The sequence below is a fragment of the Ranitomeya variabilis genome, chromosome 3 (genome assembly GCF_051348905.1).
Source record: "Ranitomeya variabilis isolate aRanVar5 chromosome 3, aRanVar5.hap1, whole genome shotgun sequence".
NCBI classification, from domain to species: Eukaryota; Metazoa; Chordata; class Amphibia; order Anura; family Dendrobatidae; genus Ranitomeya; species Ranitomeya variabilis.
Genome location: NC_135234.1, coordinates 782,311,444 through 782,337,461, shown reverse-complemented (window position 1 = coordinate 782,337,461; position 26,018 = coordinate 782,311,444). Strand labels below are relative to the sequence as shown.

The following is a 26,018-nucleotide window of genomic DNA, read 5'->3' as shown; positions in this document are numbered from 1 at the left end:
TTTGTGGATGACGCACTGTTATGGGGATCTGAGGATGATGCACTATTATGGGGGGTCTATGGATGACGCACTGTTATAGAGGATCTGTGGATGATGCTGTTATAGGGGATCTGTGGATGATGCACTGTTTTGGGGGATCTGTGGATGATGCTGTTATGGGAATAATGTAACATGAGGGGACATAATTTATGGTGACACATGGTCGCTGGAGGAACAGATTTTCACACCACACATAAATCTGCTAAAGTCTTTATTTGTTAGAATTTCTGATGATCCGACTGGACAATCGTCTTTAGATCACTCTTTGGGTCACGCTTAGATCGCAGTCACATGATCTGTCATATTTCATCTCTCTTGTCCGGTCGTCTCCACGATTATTATTATTTTGGGAAATTAGACATTTGTGTTATGGGATTATTGTCACCTCATTGCCGCCCACCTGAAGTCCTCACATGGATCCCTCGGGCTGATCAATGACTGTACATGGTATGATGAGAATATTCAGTGTTAGGGAGAGTTGATGATAAATTAGGAGCGAGGGTCTGCTAGGGCAGAGGACAGGGTAGCAGTCTGTAGAGGTGTAATGCTTGTTGGAGAGGATTGGGAATCTTGGATGATAAGATCGTTGTCATGGTATAGGACATGGTTCATGTCCTGCTCTCTCAGGGTTAATATTGCTGGCCTCTATTTGGATCTGGGAGGGGTATTTATATACACTCCAAACTAGGATTCCCTGTCAGCTATTCTTTCATTTAGTCTGTGTGTCTGACCCCTTGAGTGTGTGCTCGGTTTGCATTGGCTTGTTTTGCTCTCCGTGCTTTACTGTGCTTGTTTTGCTCTGTTGGCTTTCTGACCTTTGGCTCCCTTTCTGACTACCCTCCGTCTTATCCCTCGGTTACCTCATTATCTCCTGATTTTGATCTTGGCACGTTAAATTATTCTCCAGTGTATGTTGTCTCCCCTACATCCCGGTCGTCTGGCGTCACCCTCGACCACCTCCTACCCTGTCATGTGGTTCAGGTCCTGTTTGTTACTCGGTGAGTTCTCCGCCGCTCTTCTCTCTGCTCCCTTGCTGCAGCAAGCAGCTCTCCCCACAGCAGTATACCCAGGAGTCCTGACAATCGTGACATCATGACTAGGGTCCTCACGGGCAAGGTCCTCTCTCCTCCTGTACCAGTTGTGACTTGTATTGTGTAAGATTATTGTACTTGTTTTTATTATGTATACCCCTCCTCACATGTAAAGCGCCATGGAATAAATGACACTATAATAAATAATAATAATAATAGGGTGTAGGGATCTGTGGTGGTGAGCAGGACTCTACAATGACAAGGTGAGGTGTAGGAAGAGAAGCTGCTGCTGGTGGTGGGTGGTGTTGACGGCAGGCTGCGGTCTTGGAGATGGTGCCAACGTGATTTCAGTTTCCAGGGATTGTTTATTTCCTTGTGGGAATGATGTGTAGAGAGTGGTAAGCAGACTGTGGTTTGTGAGGGCAGGGGGTTAGCTGAAGAGCATTGAGTCTCTTCAGGTGGTGAAAAGGATGAGTTATGTACGGTGATCTTCATGATGAAGGATCTGCTACGAAGTGAGAAGTTGGGGTTTGGGTGACAGATTGGGTGGCATGGTATTAGCTGTTCACTATTTTGGGGGTAAAGTATTGTGATTCTTATTACAGTAGGGTAATGCTTCCCCCATGAGGGTGTGACCTGTAAACTGTGAGGGTCCTTGGGGATCAGGTTCTTTACATGTGTGGTGTGACAAGATGCCGTCCACCCTAAGACTCAATCACTCATTATGAATGTGCAAATGTGTAGCTATGTCTATCCACAGCTCTGGCTGTCCACACAGGTTAGACCTAGTGTTGTCCACAAAGCCTCCAGAGATGCATACAAAGTTTCCAAACATACCTAGGAAGCCTCCTGAGATAAGAAGTCTCCTGAGATACCCAGGAAGCCTCCTGAGATACTATTGCAAGTTGTTCTCGGTCATTGCCATGGTTTCCGGGGTTTGTTCCATCCAGAAATTATTATGTTTAGCAATAAATTACCGTAATAACACCAATTTCCTTTTGGCATTTTGTGTTCTTCTCCATCAGTGAGGTTCTCGGCATAGACATGGAGTCAGCAGACACTGCTCAATGCATTCCTGGAAAGATTTAGCAGGTTTGCGACCAATGACAGGAAACTGATCAGCAAAGAGATTTCCTTCTCTGGGCCGTTTTACCATTAAAGACCAGATCTTTACAGAGCTTAGGGTCATTGGATCGTCCAGAGCGCAAGACACAGAGAAGGTTCGTCTTACAGGCCTCTTGGCATACCTCACTGACATGTCCCTTGTGATGGAGAAACCAGAAGGTCTGGAAGAGTAGATCATCCTGGAAGAACCTCTGCACCAGCTGGTCCCAGTCAGAAGGATAAGAGGATTTCAGGTTGTAGGTGTTGAGTGCGCTGTACAGGAGCGTCCACTGCGGAGTCACGCTCGGCTTCCTGTTGGCCTCAGTCAGGTTCAGTATATATGTCTCGTGGTCTAATACCACGTGTGAGCTGTGAGGGTACTCACCATCCACGAGGTATACTCGAAATCCTGGAGAAGAAGATAACACGTGAGATCCACCACAAAGACAAGAGAGAGAGATAAGACACAAAAAGACAAGAACAATAGGAAAGTATCCATGACCTTCACCTGCAAACTCACCACCAGAATTCCCCTATTGGGTTTGCACTGGTGAAGATGGTGATCAGCGAATCTGCTAAAATTTGGTTTGGCGGGTCAACACAAATGTGGATGGAAAGTGTGATTCGTTATCGATTAAATTTGCTATAAATCAGATCAAATGTGTCTTATTATTCTCAGAGGTTTCTCCAAACCCCAGAGCATGATCAATGGGGTTAGAGGTAAATTCCCCCCCCCCACACACTTCCCCGGCCCCCATCTGTCCAGCTGTGTTGCCCTTCTCTGGTCTGGTCTTCAGTCAGCCCAGGCATCTGGCATTTCGCTAACTATGCTCTGAAATGTCATGACGTTACCCCACAACATTGGGGTAACGTCATGACAGTGTGGAGGAGCAAAAGATGTCAAGATGTGGCGGCAGTGTGGAGAGGGGCTGTGTGGATGGACAGGTGGGAGCTGGGGGCAAGAGGAGTATAATAAAAAAAAATGAATAACATATAACCCCTTCCCAGCTGTGGAGAATCTCCCAAAATCCAACGAATCGCCTGAAATTCTAATTCATGTGAATCCACAAATTTTGGGAAATTCTAAGGCTGTGTGCACGAGTTGCAGATTCGGTGCATTTTTTCCTTGCCGTTTTTCTCGATAATTCTCATGGCAGCAAAGTGAATGAGAAACCTGAAGTTTCATTCACAGGTGGAGTATGTTTGACTTGCAGATTTGGTGCAGAAAATAATCTTAGGCCTCAATTCTCTGTGCGTTTTACAGTAGTGTTTTTCCTGCCAAGAGATGCAGAAGTTGTACTCCACGTGTGCACATAGCCTTAGACTTTGCCCTGTTTAGAATGGATCCACTCATCTCAGGTCGATGTTGCCCACGGACCATAACGTCAAGAACACAACCTGCTAGAGCAGCAGAAGGTGTGAGAGCCGGCCGGAGCACAGGACTCATCTCCAGTCCAGGGCTGTGTGTCTTTACTGCAAACCCTGACATTGTCCGGTCCATCACCACTTACAAAAATGTGACCTATAGCAGTTATACCCCGAGATCTGTCCACCCATGACACCTCTGGTGACCCAATAACGTCTTGTGTTATTCACTGGTATGGACCCACAAGGGGCATAACACCTAAACACCTTCTAAGAAATACAGGGGTGGAGGTTACCTGGGTTCAGGTTGATGAAGGTGGTGACGCTTGGTGCAATGAAGGCCACGGACAGCGGCCGGGACAAGGTCTCCTCATCGTAGAAGATCTCAAACTCATCCAGGTGAGTGTGTCCAAAGAACTGCGCAGCGATGGAGGCCTCATACCTGTGGAAGAAGAAAGGGGAAAACTACTAAACAAATCTTCTGAAGAAGGCAGAAATACTGCAGAAATGTCATGATCAGAGGGAGCCACAGGACCACGTTAGATCAGACACGAGGAATGTGACAGTAGGACAATGTACAGCAAAGGATGTAAGCAGGGGCAGGACAGGGAGCCGTAAGCCCATCACACTTGTCCATACCGTTACCTGCCCCGGTATGGACCAGTGACATCTGCCCCAGGAGCACATGGAGATCATCTCACCACAATCCTAGGTATCAGATCGGAGGATGGCCGGGCTCACCTGTTCACAATCCGGTAATAATTCCAGCTCCAGCTCTTCAGGCAGATTCCAGGGGGGATGTGACCGATAATGTGAACCTAGGAGTAACGATTAGAAGGATAAGACCTCGCCACACCGACCTACAGAGATGACACTCTACACTGATCTTAGAACCTTCACTTTCCTCCATTTTGAGCACGTCGACTTTCCAGCCCCCTGACTAAGCCAATACAAAGAGGTTTATCAGTGAGCACATCATTATATTACAACCCCAAGTCCAATAATGTCTGACCACTGTAAAATGTGCAGAAAAACATAATGTGATGATCAGGAAACCTCTTCTCTCCATATTTCATCACACGGATCAGAGAACAGATCAAAAGTTGAATGTTGGACATTTTTCCATTTCATTAGAAACAAATGTTGTCAGTGACACATCTCAAAAAGATGTCAGCTCTCTGTCTGAGAATGTTGAAGGTGATTGTTTCAGCTTCTTTTGCTTGGTGTTGATGCCGAGAGGTTCAATGAGACATGGCAGCGGCTTCAGTCTGATCAGAATGATGACTAAGACCCTCATGTTCAGCCCTGTAGATCTCTGCAGTAATAGGTGAATGTATAAGGTTTGGATGTGCGGCCGGGGGCTTTTTCTACAGCTATGGAACACATCTGAGAACAATTGTGATGTGGCCATGTCCACCATTGCCCAGTGTCTCCTCTTCATCTTCTTACACCAGCCTGTAAATGTTGGTAAAGTGCAGAGACAATTGCTGAAGTTTTAGGAGAGGAACGTTGTCCCCTTCTTGTATGATGTCAGATTCTCGATGCTACACAATTTGGGGTCTTTCAGATTTTTGTTTCATAATATTTTCTATTGGTGAAAGGTCCAGACTGCAGGAGACCGGTTCATCCCCTGGGACACGTCTTCTGCTAAGGAAGGATGAAAGCCTCGGATGGAGGCAGTATGTGTTTTACCATTGTCCTTCTGAAATATAAAAGGTCTTCTCTCACGTAGATGTCTGGATGGAGCAGATGTTCTATAACCTTTGGAAAATGGTCAGCATTGATGGCGCTTCTCATGTGTGAGCTGCCCCTGCCATAGGCACTAATGCCCCCATATATTAGAGATGTTAACTGTGAGCTGATAACAAGCTGGATGGTCCCTCTCTTCAATAACAAGCTGGATGGTCCCTCTCCCCTATAACAAGCTGGATGGTCCCTTTCTTCGAAAACAAGCTGGATGGTCCCTCTCCCTGATGATAAGCTGGATGGTCCCTCTCCTCATAACAAGCTGGATGGTCCCTTTCCCCAATGACAAGCTGGATGGTCTCTGTCCATGTTGACAAGCAAAATGGTTTCTCTCTTCCTTTAGAAGATGGATGGTCCCTCTCTTCGATTACAAGCTGGATGGTTCCTCTCTTCCATTATAAGATGGATGGTCCCTCTACTCGATAACAAGCTGGATGGTCACTCTCTTCTATTAGAAGATGGATGGTCCCTCTATTCGATAACAAGCTGGATGGCCCCTCTCTTCCATTTGAATCCTCGATAACAAGCTGGATTGTCCCTCTCTTCCATTAGAAGGTGGATGGTCCCTCTCATCGATAACAATCTGGATGGCCCCTTTTCTCCATAGAACATGGCATCATAATAAATGAGCTTAGGCCCAGAGAAGATGGCTGCATTTCTGTATTGTGACATTTGGCTTCTTATTTACATGACAGAGCTGTCACTTACATTTGTGGATTACACAGTGATATGTGATCACATCGATTTCTGGATTGTGTCTGACCCCATGCAGGAATTCATGCCTGTATTTAGTACAGTGAGATCTGAGAGACCAGCGATCATAAGCTTCCAACAAAGCGTCAGCCTCATCCCTCGTGCACATGGATTTCTCCAGAATCTCTGATAATATCTGCTTTAGATGGAGGATATTCAAAGTCTTTGTACTTTTATGGTGAGGAATATTTTTCTGAAGTAGTTCCATAGATTTTCTATGCAGTTGTTCCCAGATTGGTGACCTCTGATCATGTTTGCTTCAGAGAGACTCTGCCACTCTCATATGCTCTTCTTATATTGACATGTGGCTTAGTTGAACATTTACCCTCCAGCTATTTGCCATTGGTCCCACTTCCTTTTCCAGCCTTTTGTTATCTAGGTCACGATTTTTCTGAGATTTGCCATCAATCTTTAAATGAGCTAATTCAAATGAAAAGGAGAAATGTCTGACCTGTTCTGTGGGATAAAGCTTCACTGAAGAGAGGCCACTGATTCCCGACTCTTTCTGTTGTCTTCTGATCTGGGGGTTGGGGCGTATATGGGAACCATATGCCATTGTTCTGATGGTCCTCTAAGCCCCCATCATTGTGGGATGTGGCACCAGAGTGGGCACTGTATGGCAACTAGTGATGAGCGAATCTGCCCAATTTCCAAGTTAATAGCTCACCGTTGGCCAGGAGATTCAACTTGTGAATCAAATGTTCCTCAATGTTTTTAGTAGCATGACCCTCTACAGATCACAACAAAAATTTGGATTCGATTTTTCATGAAATTTCAGGCAAATTAAATTTGGACATTTTGGCAGTATATGGCTTCATTATATGGATTATTATGACAGCACTCCGTAGTTTCACTATGTAGGGGGCACAACGTGGCACTGTTATTTCAATACTTTGTTGTGGCCATATTATGTGAGATTTCGTCAGTTGCATGGGCACAGTATTACAGAACTATCTGGGAAAACTATCTGGCACTATTAGGTGTCACCTATCATTTCTGTACTGCCCTCACCTTCTCGTGGTTGTTCTCCGCCTCTTGCAGGACCCCAACCAGCCACTGCAGCTGCCCTGCGGGGTCTGTGTAGTTGACCATAAGCCAGAAGTTCTCTGTGGCACAGAAGTTCATGTTAAGTGACACCAGACGTAAGCCAGGTGCGATCTTCGTTGTGTAAAATCCAGAGGTCCTGTAAGAGTGGGAGGCAAAGGTGCGGGAATAAGTACAGACAATATGTATGGGGGGATCATGAGTGAAGGTGGATGGTCTCACCTGAGCGTCTCCAGTGAAGACGTCGGCAGCCATCCTTCCCATTCCTGTGCCATGGCGTCATAGAGCCAGTGAGACGACAGGTTTCCATAAATAGAGGGTGGTGGGAAGCTGTTGACTGGGGCACTTTCATGGTTGCCCACAGCTGGGTACACGGGTACTGGCCCCAGATATTTCCTAATGAGGCCAGTAATGATCCGCAGGGCATTCAGCTGCTGTGCCCGGGTCTGCTCCCACACATTGTGAGCCGGGATGTCACCCGTCCAGTACACCCGGTCGAACGGGCCATTGCTGGCAACATGTTGGAGAAGAGACTCAATGGTGTGCAGAGGAAGGTCGCAAGTGCTATACTCCCCCCAGTAACCGGCGGGGTTGTGACCACCTGATGATGACTGGTTGCGACAGCACAGTGGCTCCTTGCAAGTAGCGGTGGCCCCAGGAGAATAGCTGTGGTCCCAATGTATGTCAGTGAGAAACAGCACTCTGGAGACAGGGGACCCTGGTGGAGGTGGCACAGGAGGGTGCAGCGGAGGTTTGGGCACAGGTGGAAGGGTAATATTCCAGTCTGACCCAATGTCCCAGTGTCCACACTCTTCGCCCAGAAGAAGCCCACAGACCTCTGAGGGGCGCAGCACTGACATCACCCAGGCAGTAATAACGTCCTGCTTAAAGAGCTGCACCGCCTGCTGGCAAATATCGGGCTCCGCGAGATGCAGAGTCTTACACACCTTCACGGCTACCTCGGCCACTAGATCCATGTTACTCTCCACCTGCAAACATACAAGAGCGGTAATCACAGTGATGGATCATAAGCCCAAGACAGGTGCATTCTGCTGACCCAGACATGGAGAGGAGGGGGAACAAAGAGTCTCCATGGAAGAGGACAGAGGGGTCTGGAGGAGGAAGAGACCAGAGGGGTCCGGACGATGAGGAGGAAGAGGTCAGAGGGGTCAGAAGGAAGAGGACAGAGGGGTCCAGAGGATGAGGACAGAGGAGTCCGGAGGAGGAAGATAGAGGGGTCTAGCAGAGGAGGAGGACAGAGGGGTCAGGAGGATGAGGACAGAGTGGTCCAGAGGATGAGGAGGAAGAGGCCAGGCGGGGTCGGGAGGATGAGGAGAAAGAGGCCAGATGGGGTCCGGAGAATGAGGAAGAAGAGGCCAGGCGGGGTCTGGAGGATGAGGAGGAAGAGGTCAGAGGGGTCCGGAGGATGAGGAGGAAGTGGTCAGAGGGGTCAGAAGGAAGAGGAAGAGGACAGAGGGGTCCGGAGGATGAGGAGGAAGAGGTCAGAGGGGTCTGGAGGATGAGGAGGAAGAGGTCAGAGGGGTCCGGAGGATGAGGAGGAAGTGGTCAGAGGGGTCAGAAGGAAGAGGAAGAGGTCAGAGGCGTCCGGAGGATGAGGAGGAAGAGGCCAGAGGATGAGGAAGGAGAGGACAGAGGGGTCCAGAGGATGAGGACAGGGGAATCTGGAGGAGGAAGATAGAGGGGTCTAGCAGAGGAGGAGGACAGAGGGGTCAGGAGGATGAGGACAGAGTGGTCCAGAGGATGAGGAGGAAGAGGCCAGGCGGGGTCGGGAGGATGAGGAGAAAGAGGCCAGATGGGGTCCGGAGAATGAGGAAGAAGAGGCCAGGCGGGGTCTGGAGGATGAGGAGGAAGAGGTCAGAGGGGTCCGGAGGATGAGGAGGAAGTGGTCAGAGGGGTCAGAAGGAAGAGGAAGAGGACAGAGGGGTCCGGAGGATGAGGAGGAAGAGGTCAGAGGGGTCTGGAGGATGAGGAGGAAGAGGTCAGAGGGGTCTGGAGGATGAGGAGGAAGTGGTCAGAGGGGTCAGAAGGAAGAGGAAGAGGTCAGAGGCGTCCGGAGGATGAGGAGGAAGAGGCCAGAGGATGAGGAAGGAGAGGACAGAGGGGTCCAGAGGATGAGGACAGGGGAATCTGGAGGAGGAAGATATAGGGGTCCAGCAGAGGAGGAGGACAGAGGGGTCCGGAGGATGAGGATGGAGAGGACAGCGTGGTCCAGAGGATGAGGAGGAAGAGGCCAGGCAGGGTCCAGAGGATGAGGAAGAAGAGACCAGGCGGGGTCTGGAGGATGAGGAGGAAGAGGCCAGGGGGGTCTAGAGGATGAGGAGGAAGAGGTCAGAGGGGTCCAGAGAATGAAGGGAAGGAGGACAGCTGGGTCCAGAGGAGTAGAAAAAGGCCAGGTGTGTTAGGCGCGGGGATTCTCCTGCTGCACAGGGTTGATCCCAAGCCTTGTCTGCCTCAACGGTTTCCCATTCGGACTCGGCCGCTGCTCAGCCTAGATGTCAATCCCAGCGTCTAGCTCAGGCTCGTGGTATACGGTTGGTTACTGCAGGCTCTCCAGCCAAGTCCTTTGTAACCAGTGTTATACAGGAGCAACCTGACACTCTGGAGCGGCGGAGCCGAAGTCCAGAAATCACCTTGCTGAGCATGTCCGTGATGTGGCGTCTTCTCATTGGTGGTCAGCCGTCAGCTGCTCTGGTGATGTGGCAGTGCCGGATTGGTCCAAGGGCAAGGTCCTGTCCGACTGGACATGAGCCTAGTGTATAAAAGCTTCCAGTGGCACCTGTGCTAGTATCTTTTGTGTGTGGCTATATGTGTGGAGGCTCTACCACTCTGACTGCAATTGTCGTAAGTCTGTCCAGCTTTGGGACTGTACACATACCTCCCAACCGTCCCGGATACAGCGGGACTGTCCTGATTTTGACAGTCAGCCCCGCGATCCCGGGCGGGACATTAGTTGTCCCGCAGTGGTTGGGAGGTGTGCTGCAATATCAGGCGGTGACTGCGGTCAGCCTCTTCCCTGCACCCGCAGAGCTGCCTGAGCACAGCACAGCACATATTGGCTGCTTCGTGGCCACAGGACCTGTGATGAGGTCACAGGGGGGAGGAGTCAGGGGTCACATGATCGGGACCTCGTGGATTGCAGGACTCGGCTTGCTGGTTGCCAACTTGCCATGCTGCCTGCTGGATGAGGTAAGCTGCCGTGTGTGGGGTCAGGAGGTGTACAGTGTGGATGTAGCGGAGCCGTGTGTGTACGAGGTGTACGGAGCAAAGCCACGTGTGTACGAGGTGTATGGAGCGGAGCCGCGTGTGTACGAGGTGTATGGAGCGGAGCCGCGTGTGTACGAGGTGTATAGAGCGGAGCCGTGTGTGTATGAGGTGTATGGAGCGGAGCCGTGTGTGTACGAGGTGTATGGAGCGGAGCCGTGTGTGTACGAGGTGTATGGAGCGGAGCCGTGTGTGTACGAGGTGTATGGAGCGGAGCCGTGTGTGTACGAGGTGTATGGAGCGGAGCCGTGTGTGTACGAGGTGTATGGAGTGGAGCCGCGTGTGTACGAGGTGTATAGAGCGGAGCCGTGTGTGTATGAGGTGTATGTAGCGGAGCCATGTGTGTATGAGGTGTACGGAGCGGAGCCGTGTGTGTACGAGGTGTACGGAGGGGAGCCGTGTGTATACGAGGTGTATGGAGCGGAGCAGAATGTGTACAATGTGTATGGAGCGGAGCAGAATGTGTACGAGGTGTATGAAGCAGAGCAGAATGTGTACGAGGTGTATGGAATGGAGCCGTGTGTGTATGAAGCGGAGCCGTGTGTGTACGAGGTGTACGGAGCGGAGCCGTGTGTGTACGAGGTGTACGGAGCCGTGTGTGTATGAGGTGTATGGAGCTAAATGTGTACGAGGTGTATAGAGTGGAGCGCGTGTGTACGGAGCGCAGCCGCGTGTGTAGGAGTAGCTATGTGTGGCCATTATACAATATGGAGCATCATGTGTGGCCATTATACTGTATGGAGCATCATGTGCGGTCATTATACAGTATGGAGCATCATGTGCGGTCATTATACAGTATGGAGCGTCATGTGCGGTCATTATACAGTATGGAGCATCATGTGCGGCCATTATACAGTATGGAGCATCATGTGTGGCCATTATACAGTATGGAGCATCATGTGCGGTCATTATACAGTATGGAGCATCATGTGCGGTCATTATACAGTATGGAGCATCATGTGTGGCCATTATACAGTATGGAGCATCATGTGCGGTCATTATACAGTATGGGGCATTATGTGCTGTCATTATACAGTATGGAGCATCATGTGCGGTCATTATACAGTATGGAGCATCATGTGCGGCAATTATACAGTATGGAGCATCATGTGTGGCCATTATACAGTATGGAGCATCATGTGCGGTCATTATACAGTATGGAGCATCATGTGCGGCAATTATACAGTATGGAGCATCATGTGTGGCCATTATACAGTATGGAGCATCATGTGCGGCCATTATACAGTATGGAGCATCATGTGCGGCCATTATACAGTATGGAGCATCATGTGCGGCCATTATACAGTATGGAGCATCATGTGCGGTCATTATACAGTATGGAGCATCATGTGTGGCCATTATACAGTATGGAGCATCATGTGCGGCCATTATACAGTATGGAGCATCATGTGTGGCCATTATACAGTATGGAGCATCATGTGTGGCCTTTATACAGTATGGAGCACTGTGTGGCCATTATACAGTATGGAGCACTGTGTGGCCATATTTTTTTGTTTATAATTATTCTTTATGAAACAGTGTGATCAGCAGTACTAAATGGGTGTGGTTGGGACGTGGATATGGGTGTGGCTAGTTATGAACAGGTGTGGTCAGAGGCGTGGCCTCTTCAAAAGTTGGGAGGTACGCTGTACATCTAGACAGGCAGCTAGCATCAGTGGGGGCAATTAGCCATTTAGCTTAGCATCTGTTACCTACTTGTGTGTGGTTAGCACAGCAGAGTTTTCAAGCAAGCTCAACCCTAGTCGGGGTATTATACTGAGCATCTGTTCTGTTTCTGTGTGCAAGTGACACAGCTCAGTAGCAGAGCATATGTTTTGTTTCTGTGTGCAAGTGACAGCTCACTTGTAGAGGATTGGTTACGTTTCTGTGTGCGAGTGACACAGCTCAGTTTTAGAGCATCTGTTTCGTTTCTGTGTGCGAGTGACAGCTCAGTAGCAGAGCATATGTTATTTTCTGTGTGCGAGTGACACAGCTCAGTTGCAGAGCATCTGCTTCGTTTCTGTATGCAAGTTCAGTTCATGTGCTTGTCCTGTGCTGTTTTAACAGGACAAAGCACTTTGTAATCATTGCACTGTTCCTTCCTGTGGAGTAACAGAGTTTGGATCTCAGCGTCCTGTTCACACTGAGTGATGATTTTCCCAGTGCGTACAGGCAATTGCTCGCCGTGTGTTCCGTCATTGTACACTAGCAGCAGTTTTCCATCTCTGCACGGTGGACCCTGGGTTGGATTGCGCTTCATTGTTTATTTTATTTAGTACAATCCGCCAAACCTAACAAGGTGGATCTGGGGGATTAGGAGGAAGAGGCCAGACTGGTCCGGGTAATGAAGAGGAGGAGGAGGACAGATGGGTCCAGAGGAGTAGAAAGAGGCCAGGTGGATCCAGAGGATGAGGAGGAAGAGGCCAGACTGGTCTGGAGAATGAAGAGGAGGAGGAAGACAGATGGGTCCAGAGGAGTAGAAAGAGGCCAGGTGGATTCGGGGGATGAGGAGGAAGAGGCCAGACTGGTCCGGAGAATGAAGAGGAGGAGGACAGATGGGTCCAGGGGAGTAGAAAGAAGTCAGGTGGATCCAGAGGATGAGGAGGAAGAGGCCAGATTGGTCCGGAGAATGAAGAGGAGGAGGACAGATGGGTCCAGAGGAGTAGAAAGAGGCCAGGTGGATCCGGGGGATGAGGAGGAAGAGGCCAGACTGGTCTGGAGAATGAAGAGGAGGAGGAGGACAGATGGGTCCAGAGGAGTAGAAAGAGGCCAGGTGGATCCAGAGGATGAGGAGGAAGAGGCCAGACTGGTCTGGAGAATGAAGAGGAGGAGGAAGACAGATGGGTCCAGAGGAGTAGAAAGAGGCCAGGTGGATTCGGGGGATGAGGAGGAAGAGGCCAGACTGGTCCGGAGAATGAAGAGGAGGAGGACAGATGGGTCCAGGGGAGTAGAAAGAGGTCAGGTGGATCCAGAGGATGAGGAGGAAGAGGCTATACTGGTCCGGAGAATGAAGAGGAGGAGGAGGACGACAGATGGGTCCAGAGGAGTAGAAAGAGGCCAGGTGGATCCGGGGGAGGAAGAGGCTATACTGCTCCGGAGGATGAGGAGGAAAAGGCCAGACGGGTCCGGAGGATGAGGAGAGGACAGAGGGGTCCAGAGGAGGAGAACTTAGGGGTCTGGAAGAGGAGGAGGCAGATATATGGGTCCAGAGGAGGAAGGCAGAGGGGTCTGGCGGAGGATAGCGGCTTTCTCATATTGAGCACACAAAGGCTCAGAGTTCACATCTCCACCTCGCATACAATCGCCATTGTATCAGGCAGCGCCCACACTTGGACACTAATGGCCGCTGTCCTGCTCCTTAGATACAATAGGGTAAACACATACGTAGCAATACCTATATATCAAAAAGTAAAAATAGCAGCCAATTTGTATGAGATGACATATAGTTGTGAGGTAGATTAATTAATATCTGAAAAATTAGAAAAAAACGAACAAAGAGAACCTCGGACTATGGTCTAGTAGGAAAGAATTAGGACCAAATGATGTTTCAGATAAAAAAAACAAAAAACACCCCTGACGAAGGACTCTGTTCTGAAACGCGCGCGGGGTGTGTTCTGTTCTTGGACCGGTGGACCATATAGGTCTAAGCCCTTATTATTGTTTCCCTGAGCTGCTACTGCTGCACATCTTGCACCTTCTTCCCTGTGCCGCTATTTGCTTTGGTCTTATACACTCGCTCACACTCATTGTTCCCCCACTGCTTCTTTTTATCTACTGTTGAAGGTCATTTTCTGGCAGGACCCTTTCTCACAAAAACGGATTAACTGTTTAACATCTCCCAATTTTTTAGTGTATATATATATATATATATATATATATTACCCTGGTGATTTTCAGGTACATTCTTCCTCTTTGTGCCGACAGCCGGGAGCACACCGTCACTTATTATTTACTTTCCATCATGTTTTCTATTATTTTCCGTCTCTTTTCTGGCTTTACCATTGGTGACATGTGAGGCGATACCTTTGTGATTATATGTACATGTATTTATGGCCATTATTATGACCTCTGCTCCGCTGGTTCCTCTCTCCTAGATGTTATTTCCCTATTATTGACTCTATGATCCACGTTGTTGGTGTAGCGCTGCCGTTTAGCAGGTATTTATATCTCACCCATCATTTGGTCCTTATGCTTCCGGCTACTTTCACACATCAGGCACAATCCGCTCCGTTTTTCTCATAGAGTTGTATTAGTGCCGGATTGTGCCTGATGGCCGCACGTTTCATCCGTTTTTTGACAGATCCGTGCAAAATTTGAACGTTTTTTCTGTCCAGCGATAACCGGATGAAACGTGAGGTGCACTGACGGCATCCGGCTACTGATTCCGGTTTTTCGCACTGCGCATGCCCCGCTCCTGCATTGTCCATTCTGGAGAGTCTCTCCCTCTCCAATCCCCAGAACAGGAAGTCAGAATTTTACGTAAAAACCTAAACGGAGCCAGAGCATCAGTTGTTCACAATTTGCACCGGATCAGGTTTTTTTTTCAAAATTAGATGGCAAAAAACTGATGTGTGAAAGTAGCCTAAGGCCATAAGGTGCAGGATGCTCCTTAGATACAATGTATCCTCTCCCTGCACCGGCTGCATTAGATACATTGTATCCTCTCCCTGCACCGGCTGCATTAGATACAATGTATCCTCTCCCTGCACCGGCTGCATTAGATACAACGTATCCTCTCCCTGCACCGGCTGCATTAGATACAACGTATCCTCTCCCTGCACCGGCTGCATTAGATACAACGTATCCTCTCCCAGCACCGGCTGCATTAGATACAACGTATCCTCTCCCTGCACCGGCTGCATTAGATACAACGTATCCTCTCCCTGCACCGGCTGCATTAGATACAACGTATCCTCTCCCAGCACCGGCTGCATTAGATACAACGTATCCTCTCCCAGCACCGGCTGCATTAGATACAACGTATCCTCTCCCTGCACCGGCTGCATTAGATACAACGTATCCTCTCCCTGCACCGGCTGCATTAGATACAACGTATCCTCTCCCAGCACCGGCTGCATTAGATACAACGTATCCTCTCCCAGCACCGGCTGCATTAGATACAATGTATCCTCTACCTGCACCGGCTGCATTAGATACAATGTATCCTCTCCCTGCACCGGCTGCATTAGATACAATGTATCCTCTCCCAGCACCGGCTGCATTAGAAACAATGTATCCTCTACCTGCACCGGCTGCATTAGATACAATGTATCCTCTCCCTGCACCGGCTGCATTAGATACAATGTATCCTCTCCCTGCACCGGCTGCATTAGATACAATGTATCCTCTCCCTGCACCGGCTGCATTAGATACAACGTATCCTCTCCCAGCACCGGCTGCATTAGATACAATGTATCCTCTCCCTGCACCGGCTGCATTAGATACAATGTATCCTCTCCAAGCACCGGCTGCATTAGATACAATGTATCCTCTCCCAGCACCGGCTGCATTAGATACAATGTATCCTCTCCCTGCACCGGCTGCATTAGATACAATGTATCCTCTCCCAGCACCGGCTGCATTAGATACAATGTATCATCTCCCTGCACCGGCTGCATTAGATACAATGTATCCTCTCCCTGCACCGGCTGCATTAGATACAATGTATCCTCTCCCAGCACCGGCTGCATTAGATACAATGTATCATCTCCCTGCACCGGCTGCATTAGATACAATGTATCCTCTCCCTGCACCGGCTGCATTAGATACAATGTATCCTCTCCCTGCACCGGCTGCATTAGATACAATGTATCCTCTCCATGCACCGGCTGCATTAGATACAATGTATCCTCTCCCTGCACTAGATACAATGTATCCTCTCCCTGCAGTAGATACAATGTATCCTCTCCCTGCACTAGATACAATGTATCATCTCCCTGCACTAGATACAATGTATCCTCTCTCTGCAGTAGATACAATGTATCCTCTCCCTGCATTAGATACAATGTATCCTCTCCCTGCACTAGATACAATGTATCCTATCCCTGCATTAGATACAATGTATCCTCTCCCTGCATTAGATACAATGTATCATATCCCTGCATTAGATACAATGTATCTTCTCCCTGCACTAGATACAATGAATCCTCTCCCTGCATTAGATACAATGTATCCTCTCCCTGCAGTAGATACAATGTATCCTCTCCCTGCACTAGATACAATGTATCCTCTCCCTGCACTAGATACAATGTATCCTCTCCCTGCACTAGATACAATGTATCCTCTCCCTGCAGTAGATACAATGTATCCTCTCCCTGCACTAGATACAATGTATCCTCTCCCTGCACTAGATACAATGTATCCTCTCCCTGCACTAGATACAATGTATCCTCTCCCTGCAGTAGATACAATGTATCCTCTCCCTGTAGTAGATACAATGTATCCTCTCCCTGCAGTAGATGCAATGTATCCTCTCCCTGCATTAGATACAATGTATCCTCTCTCTGCAATAGATTACAATGTATCCTCTCCCTGCAGTAGATACAATGTATCCTCTCCCTGCAGTAGATACAATGTATCCTCTCCCTGCACTAGATACAATGTATCCTCTCTCTGCAGTAGATACAATGTATCCTCTCCTGCATTAGATACAATGTATCCTCTCCCTGCACTAGATACAATGTATCCTCTCCCTGCACTAGATACAATGTATCATCTCCCTGCAGTAGATACAATGTATCCTCTCCCTGTAGTAGATACAATGTATCCTCTCCCTGCAGTAGATGCAATGTATCCTCTCCCTGCATTAGATACAATGTATCCTCTCTCTGCAGTAGATTACAATGTATCCTCTCCCTGCAGTAGATACAATGTATCCTCTCCCTGCAGTAGATACAATGTATCCTCTCCCTGCACTAGATACAATGTATCCTCTCTCTGCAGTAGATACAATGTATCCTCTCCTGCATTAGATACAATGTATCCTCTCCCTGCACTAGATACAATGTATCCTATCCCTGCATTAGATACAATGTATCCTCTCCCTGCATTAGATACAATGTATCCTCTCCCTGCACTAGATACAATGTATCCTCTCCCTGCATTAGATACAATGTATCCTCTCCCTGCATTAGATACAATGTATCCTCTCCCTGCACTAGATACAATGTATCCTCTCCCTGCACTAGATACAATGTATCCTCTCCCTGCAGTAGATACAATGTATCCTCTCTGCAGTAGATACAATGTATCCTCTCCCTGCACTAGATACAATGTATACTCTCTGCAGTAGATTACAATGTATCCTCTCCCTGCAGTAGATACAATGTATCCTCTCCCTGCACTAGATACAATGTATCCTATCCCTGCACTAGATACAATGTATCCTCTCCCTGCAGTAGATACAATGTATCCTCTCCCTGCATTAGATACAATGTATCCTCTCCCTGCACTAGATACAATGTATCCTCTCCCTGCATTAGATACAATGTATCATCTCCCTGCAGTAGATACAATGTGTCCTCTCCCTGCACTAGATACAATGTATCCTCTCCCTGCAGTAGATACAATGTATCCTCTCCCTGCAGTAGATACAATGTATCCTCTCCCTGCACTAGATACAATGTATCCTATCCCTGCACTAGATACAATGTATCCTCTCCCTGCAGTAGATACAATGTATCCTCTCCCTGCACTAGATACAATGTATCCTCTCCCTGCATTAGATACAATGTATCATCTCCCTGCATTAGATACAATGTATCCTCTCCCTGCAGTAGATACAAATGTGTCCTCTCCCTGCATTAGATACAATGTATCCTATCCCTGCACTAGATACAATGTATCCTCTCCCTGCAGTAGATACAATGTATCCTCTCTGCAGTAGATACAATGTATCCTCTCCCTGCACTAGATACAATGTATCCTCTCTGCAGTAGATTACAATGTATCCTCTCCCTGCAGTAGATACAATGTATCCTCTCCCTGCAGTAGATACAATGTATCCTCTCCCTGCACTAGATACAATGTATCCTCTCCCTGCAGTAGATACAATGTATCCTCTCCCTGCACTAGATACAATGTATCCTCTCCCTGCACTAGATACAATGTATCCTCTCCCTGCATTAGATACAATGTATCATCTCCCTGCAGTAGATACAATGTATCCTCTCCCTGCACTAGATACAATGTATCCTCTCCCTGCACTAGATACAATGTATCCTCTCCCTGCACTAGATACAATGTATCCTCTCCCTGCATTAGATACAATGTATCCTCTCCCTGCACTAGATACAATGTATCCTCTCCCTGCACTAGATACAATGTATCCTCTCCCTGCACTAGATACAATGTATCCTCTCCCTGCACTAGATACAATGTATCCTCTCCCTGCACTAGATACAATGTATCCTCTCCCTGCAGTAGATACAATGTATCCTCTCCCTACATTAGATACAATGTATCCTCTCCCTACATTAGATACAATGTATCCTCTCCCTGCAGTAGATACAATGTATCCTCTCCCTACATTAGATACAATGTATCCTCTCCCTGCAGTAGATACAATGTATCCTCTCCCTGCAGTAGATACAATGTATCCTCTCCCTGCACTAGATACAATGTATCCTCTCCCTGCAGTAGATACAATGTATCCTCTCCCTGCACTAGATACAATGTATCCTCTCCTTGCACTAGATACAATGTATCCTCTCCCTGCACTAGATACAATGTATCCTCTCCCTGCAGTAGATACAATGTATCCTCTCCCTGCACTAGATACAATGTATCCTCTCCCTGCATTAGATACAATGTGTCCTCTCCCTGCACTAGATACAATGTATCCTCTCCTTGCACTAAATACAATGTATCCTCTCCCTGCAGTAGATACAATGTATCCTCTCCCTGCACTAGATACAATGTATCCTCTCCTTGCACTAGATACAATGTATCCTCTCCCTGCACTAGATACAATGTATCCTCTCCCTGCACTAGATACAATGTATCCTCTCCCTGCACTAGATACAATGTATCCTCTCCCTGCACTAGATACAATGTATCCTCTCCCTGCAGTAGATACAATGTATCCTCTCCCTGCACTAGATACAATGTATCCTCTCCCTACATTAGATACAATGTATCCTCTCCCTGCAGTAGATACAATGTATCCTCTCCCTGCACTAGATACAATGTATCCTCTCCCTGCAGTAGATACAATGTATCCTCTCCCTACATTAGATACAATGTATCCTCTCCCTACATTAGATACAATGTATCCTCTCCCTGCACTAGATACAATGTATCCTCTCCCTGCAGAAGATACAATGTATCCTCTCCCTGCATTAGATACAATGTATCCTCTCCCTGCAGTAGATACAATGTATCCTCTCCCTACATTAGATACAATGTATCCTCTCCCTACATTAGATACAATGTATCCTCTCCCTACATTAGATACAATGTATCCTCTCCCTGCAGTAGATACAATGTATCCTCTCCCTACATTAGATACAATGTATCCTCTCCCTGCATTAGATACAATGTATCCTCTCCCTGCATTAGATACAATGTATCCTCTCCCTGCACTAGATACAATGTATCCTCTCCCTGCACTAGATACAATGTATCCTCTCCCTGCAGTAGATACAATGTATCCTCTCTGCAGTAGATACAATGTATCCTCTCCCTGCACTAGATACAATGTATCCTCTCTGCAGTAGATTACAATGTATCCTCTCCCTGCAGTAGATACAATGTATCCTCTCCCTGCAGTAGATACAATGTATCCTCTCCCTGCACTAGATACAATGTATCCTCTCCCTGCAGTAGATACAATGTATCCTCTCCCTGCACTAGATACAATGTATCCTCTCCCTGCATTAGATACAATGTATCCTCTCCCTGCAGTAGATACAATGTATCCTCTCCCTGCACTAGATACAATGTATCCTCTCCCTGCACTAGATACAATGTATCCTCTCCCTGCACTAGATACAATGTATCCTCTCCCTGCAGTAGATACAATGTATCCTCTCCCTGCATTAGATACAATGTGTCCTCTCCCTGCAGTAGATACAATGTGTCCTCTCCCTGCATTAGATACAATGTATCCTCTCCCTGCACTAGATACAATGTATCCTCTCCCTGCACTAGATACAATGTATCCTCTCCCTGCACTAGATACAATGTATCCTCTCCCTGCACTAGATACAATGTATCCTCTCCCTGCACTAGATACAATGTATCCTCTCCCTGCACTAGATACAATGTATCCTCTCCCTGCACTAGATACAATGTATCCTCTCCCTGCACTAGATACAATGTATCCTCTCCCTGCACTAGATACAATGTATCCTCTCCCTGCAGTAGATACAATGTATCCTCTCCCTGCACTAGATACAATGTATCCTCTCCCTGCACTAGATACAATGTATCCTCTCCCTGCACTAGATACAATGTATCCTCTCCCTGCACTAGATACAATGTGTCCTCTCCCTGCAGTAGATACAATGTATCCTCTCCCTGCACTAGATACAATGTATCCTCTCCCTGCACTAGATACAATGTATCCTCTCCCTGCACTAGATACAATGTATCCTCTCCCTGCACTAGATACAATGTATCCTCTCCCTGCAGTAGATACAATGTATCCTCTCCCTGCATTAGATACAATGTGTCCTCTCCCTGCAGTAGATACAATGTGTCCTCTCCCTGCATTAGATACAATGTATCCTATCCCTGCACCGGCTGCATTAGATACAATGTATCCTCTCCCTGCACCGGCTGCATTAGATACAATGTATCCTCTCCCAGCACCGGCTGCATTAGAAACAATGTATCCTCTACCTGCACCGGCTGCATTAGATACAATGTATCCTCTCCCTGCACCGGCTGCATTAGATACAATGTATCCTCTCCCTGCACCGGCTGCATTAGATACAATGTATCCTCTCCCTGCACCGGCTGCATTAGATACAACGTATCCTCTCCCAGCACCGGCTGCATTAGATACAATGTATCCTCTCCCTGCACCGGCTGCATTAGATACAATGTATCCTCTCCAAGCACCGGCTGCATTAGATACAATGTATCCTCTCCCAGCACCGGCTGCATTAGATACAATGTATCCTCTCCCTGCACCGGCTGCATTAGATACAATGTATCCTCTCCCAGCACCGGCTGCATTAGATACAATGTATCATCTCCCTGCACCGGCTGCATTAGATACAATGTATCCTCTCCCTGCACCGGCTGCATTAGATACAATGTATCCTCTCCCAGCACCGGCTGCATTAGATACAATGTATCCTCTCCCTGCACCGGCTGCATTAGATACAATGTATCCTCTCCATGCACCGGCTGCATTAGATACAATGTATCCTCTCCCTGCACTAGATACAATGTATCCTCTCCCTGCAGTAGATACAATGTATCCTCTCCCTGCACTAGATACAATGTATCATCTCCCTGCACTAGATACAATGTATCCTCTCCCTGCACTAGATACAATGTATCCTCTCCTTGCACTAGATACAATGTATCCTCTCCCTGCACTAGATACAATGTATCCTCTCCCTGCACTAGATACAATGTATCCTCTCCCTGCACTAGATACAATGTATCCTCTCCCTGCAGTAGATACAATGTATCCTCTCCCTGCACTAGATACAATGTATCCTCTCCCTACATTAGATACAATGTATCCTCTCCCTGCAGTAGATACAATGTATCCTCTCCCTGCACTAGATACAATGTATCCTCTCCCTGCAGTAGATACAATGTATCCTCTCCCTACATTAGATACAATGTATCCTCTCCCTGCATTAGATACAATGTATCCTCTCCCTGCACTAGATACAATGTATCCTCTCCCTGCAGTAGATACAATGTATCCTCTCCCTGCATTAGATACAATGTATCCTCTCCCTGCAGTAGATACAATGTATCCTCTCCCTACATTAGATACAATGTATCCTCTCCCTACATTAGATACAATGTATCCTCTCCCTACATTAGATACAATGTATCCTCTCCCTGCAGTAGATACAATGTATCCTCTCCCTACATTAGATACAATGTATCCTCTCCCTGCATTAGATACAATGTATCCTCTCCCTGCATTAGATACAATGTATCCTCTCCCTGCACTAGATACAATGTATCCTCTCCCTGCACTAGATACAATGTATCCTCTCCCTGCAGTAGATACAATGTATCCTCTCTGCAGTAGATACAATGTATCCTCTCCCTGCACTAGATACAATGTATCCTCTCTGCAGTAGATTACAATGTATCCTCTCCCTGCAGTAGATACAATGTATCCTCTCCCTGCAGTAGATACAATGTATCCTCTCCCTGCAGTAGATACAATGTATCCTCTCCCTGCAGTAGATACAATGTATCCTCTCCCTGCACTAGATACAATGTATCCTCTCCCTGCACTAGATACAATGTATCCTCTCCCTGCATTAGATACAATGTATCCTCTCCCTGCAGTAGATACAATGTATCCTCTCCCTGCACTAGATACAATGTATCCTCTCCCTGCACTAGATACAATGTATCCTCTCCCTGCACTAGATACAATGTATCCTCTCCCTGCAGTAGATACAATGTATCCTCTCCCTGCATTAGATACAATGTGTCCTCTCCCTGCAGTAGATACAATGTGTCCTCTCCCTGCATTAGATACAATGTATCCTATCCCTGCACTAGATACAATGTATCCTCTCCCTGCACTAGATACAATGTATCCTCTCCCTGCACTAGATACAATGTATCCTCTCCCTGCACTAGATACAATGTATCCTCTCCCTGCAGTAGATACAATGTATCCTCTCCCTGCACTAGATACAATGTATCCTCTCCCTGCACTAGATACAATGTATCCTCTCCCTGCACTAGATACAATGTATCCTCTCCCTGCACTAGATACAATGTATCCTCTCCCTGCATTAGATACAATGTGTCGTCTCCCTGCAGTAGATACAATGTGTCCTCTCCCTGCATTAGATACAATGTATCCTCTCCCTGCACTAGATACAATGTATCCTCTCCCTGCATTAGATACAATGTGTCGTCTCCCTGCAGTAGATACAATGTGTCCTCTCCCTGCATTAGATACAATGTATCCTATCCCTGCACTAGATACAATGTATCCTCTCCCTGCACTAGATACAATGTATCCTCTCCCTGCACTAGATACAATGTATCCTCTCCCTGCACTAGATACAATGTATCCTCTCCCTGCACTACATACAATGTATCCTCTCCCTGCACTAGATACAATGTATCCTCTCCCTGCACTAGATACAATGTATCCTCTCCCTGCACTACATACAATGTATCCTCTCCCTGCACTAGATACAATGTATCCTCTCCCTGCACTAGATACAATGTATCCTCTCCCTGCACTACATACAATGTATCCTCTCCCTGCACCGGCTGCATTAGATACAATGTATCCTCTCCCTGCAGTCACCAGTATACATTGCTGTCCTGAGTGTTTACTGCAGGGGACACGTGACCTATGCCTGCCCCGCCCCCTGCTCCTGTCAGTCACTCAGCAGTTAACCCCCTCAGTGCTGGATGTCAGCCGCTCGGTACTTTCCGCCGCACTGCTGCTCCCCGCCATTAACCTCCTCCTGCCCGGCTGACCACTGACGCCCCCCCCCCGCAGCCTTCCTGCCTCCCCCGTGTTAACCCCGTGTGCGCCGTTACCTGCAGGCTGATGTCCAGGGCGATGACCAGCGCTTTACAGGCGGCGCAGGAGACATTGGACCAACCGGAGCCCGGGGCCAGCGGGGACCCCCCGGGAGATACAGGAAGGGCCGAGGTGAGGGGCCACAGCAGGAGGAGGAGAGAGGAGGAGAGGGCCGCCATCTGCGGAGGAGGAGGAGGAAGAGGAAGAAGAGGAGTCACCGGTGCTGTGTGTGTGTGTGTGTGTGGAGGAGAGACAGCAGCTGACACCACCGAGAACTAGGGAGGAGGAGAGAGGAGGAGAGAAGAGACAGCAGAGGGAGGAGAGAGGAGAGACAGCAGAAGGGAGAGGAGAGAAGAGGAGGAGAGAGGAGGAGAGAAGAGACAGCAGAGGGAGGAGGAGGAGAGGAGAGAAGAGGAGAGAAGAGGAGAGAGGAGGAGAGAGGAGGAGAGAAGAGACAGCAGAGGGAGGAGGAGGAGAGGAGAGAAGAGGAGAGAGAAGGAGAGAGGAGGAGAGAGGAGGAGAGAAGAGACAGCAGAGGGAGGAGGAGGAGAGACAGCAGAAGGGAGAGGAGAGAAGAGGAGGAGAGAGGAGGAGAGAGGAGGAGTCACCGGGGCTGTGTGATCCCTGTGTGTGGAGGCCCCGACAGCAGCTGACACCACCGAGAACTAGGGAGGAGGAGGAGAGACAGCAGAGGGAGGAGAGAGGAGGAGGAGAGTGAGCAGTGCTGGAGGGGGAGTGCCGGGGAGGAGGAGAGCCTGCAGGGTGCAGAGGGGAGGACACACAGCCACTCACCTCAGGAGACTCTCCGACCTCTTCCCGGATTTCAGCTCCATGATCCTGCCGGGTGAAGAAGAGAGCGCGGTGGAGAAAGCAGCGCAGTATGTCAGCGCGTGCCATAGACTGCGAGAAAGACAGCCATGATATGCCACGGACTTCCTTACCCCACCCTGTGCCCCATCCATCGTTCCGATGGTTCCCACCCATTATCCCCACAGTCCCTACTCCGTATTCATTGCTTTGGAACAGCTACTGAGTGTCTGGTCATGACAATAAAGCGTCTTTGGATTTGATTTGTCATGATCAGCCATAAACGGCTGCAGCCCCTCCCCCGAGGAGCCCCTTCCCTCCCCCGAGGAGCCCCTTCCCTCCCTTCCCTCCTCGGCAGTAATAACATGGACCTGGCCCTGACAAACATGAGAATGCAGGGATAGCAGGAGGAGAGCCTGCCTGGGAGAAAGAGAGATGGTGATAGAGTGCAGAGAGGGGAGGAGTGAGGGGAGGAAGAGGAAGTGCAGGCAGGAGGGGAGAGACTGCAGGAGAGGAAGTGTAGGAGAGGAAACTAGAGTACAGGAGAGGTGGAGTGAGTGCAAGGAAAGCTGCACGCAATAGTGGAGAGAGTGCTAGGAAGAAGGAGTTGGCAGAGAGATGGTGGGAGAGCAGTGGAGAAGACAGTGGAGAGAGTACACGTGCAGGGAGAGTTGGAGGGAGAGCAGGGGAGAAGTGAAGAGAGTGTAGAATAAAAAGAGGTGGAGAAAGTTCAGTGGAGGAGGAGAATCAGGAAAAAGGAAGAAGTTCTGATTACTTCAATTACACATACAGAGCTCTCAGCTGCAGTTTCCTGTGCCTGCATGTGTAATCTTAAATCCCTTATTTCCCCCCTCCTTCAAAATTTTTATGGCTTTGAGCTGCGAAAGCAGGTTTCCATAAACTCCTCATTCCCCCCTCCCACCTAAAACCAGCCAAAACTGATACAGAAAGCATGGGATTCTATTGTTCTTTTAAAGTTATATATATATTGGCACTGATCACGGCTAGAGATATAAGGGTTATATATTTCGGATGTCTATCGAGAGATCTATACCTCATGGAAATCACTAGGAGCTAAACCCAACGAGTGCAAGGAGCAGGTTGCTCCGTAAGCGGGGCATGTAACTATGCCGTATTTACAATCCCCT

The 26,018-nt window shown here is 48.1% G+C and overlaps 1 protein-coding gene across 2 annotated transcripts; it reads right to left on the bottom strand.

Annotated features, from left to right (window-relative positions):
• Nucleotides 1–237: 237 nt before the first annotated feature.
• Nucleotides 238–24,352, bottom strand: SMPD1 (sphingomyelin phosphodiesterase 1). 2 transcript variants are annotated; one of them, XM_077298980.1, is made up of 6 exons: nucleotides 24,081–24,352; nucleotides 7,305–8,071; nucleotides 7,050–7,221; nucleotides 4,281–4,357; nucleotides 3,836–3,981; nucleotides 238–2,583 (listed from the first exon to the last, which is right to left on the bottom strand). In XM_077298980.1, the coding sequence occupies exons 1-6, from the start codon at nucleotides 24,240–24,242 to the stop codon at nucleotides 2,189–2,191; spliced, it is 1,719 nt and encodes a 572-aa protein (XP_077155095.1). In that variant the 5' UTR covers nucleotides 24,243–24,352; the 3' UTR covers nucleotides 238–2,188. The 2 variants fall into 2 exon arrangements, with proteins under 2 accessions (XP_077155095.1, XP_077155096.1); XM_077298981.1 differs by lacking the exon at nucleotides 24,081–24,352 and adding an exon at nucleotides 14,247–14,703.
• Between the last annotated feature and the right edge of the window lie 1,666 nt (nucleotides 24,353–26,018).

Bases quoted from the DNA above. Each gene is read 5' to 3' on its own strand.
- SMPD1 (XM_077298980.1), bottom strand. From the start codon at position 24,242: ATGGCGGCCCTCTCCTCCTCTCTCCTCCTCCTGCTGTGGCCCCTCACC. The intron at 8,072-24,080 runs GTAACGGCGCAC...GTATGTTTGCAG, and splicing joins CCCTGGACATCAGCCTGCAG to GTGGAGAGTAACATGGATCT. The intron at 2,584-3,835 runs GTAACCTCCACC...CTTCTTCTCCAG, and splicing joins CTTCATCAACCTGAACCCAG to GATTTCGAGTATACCTCGTG.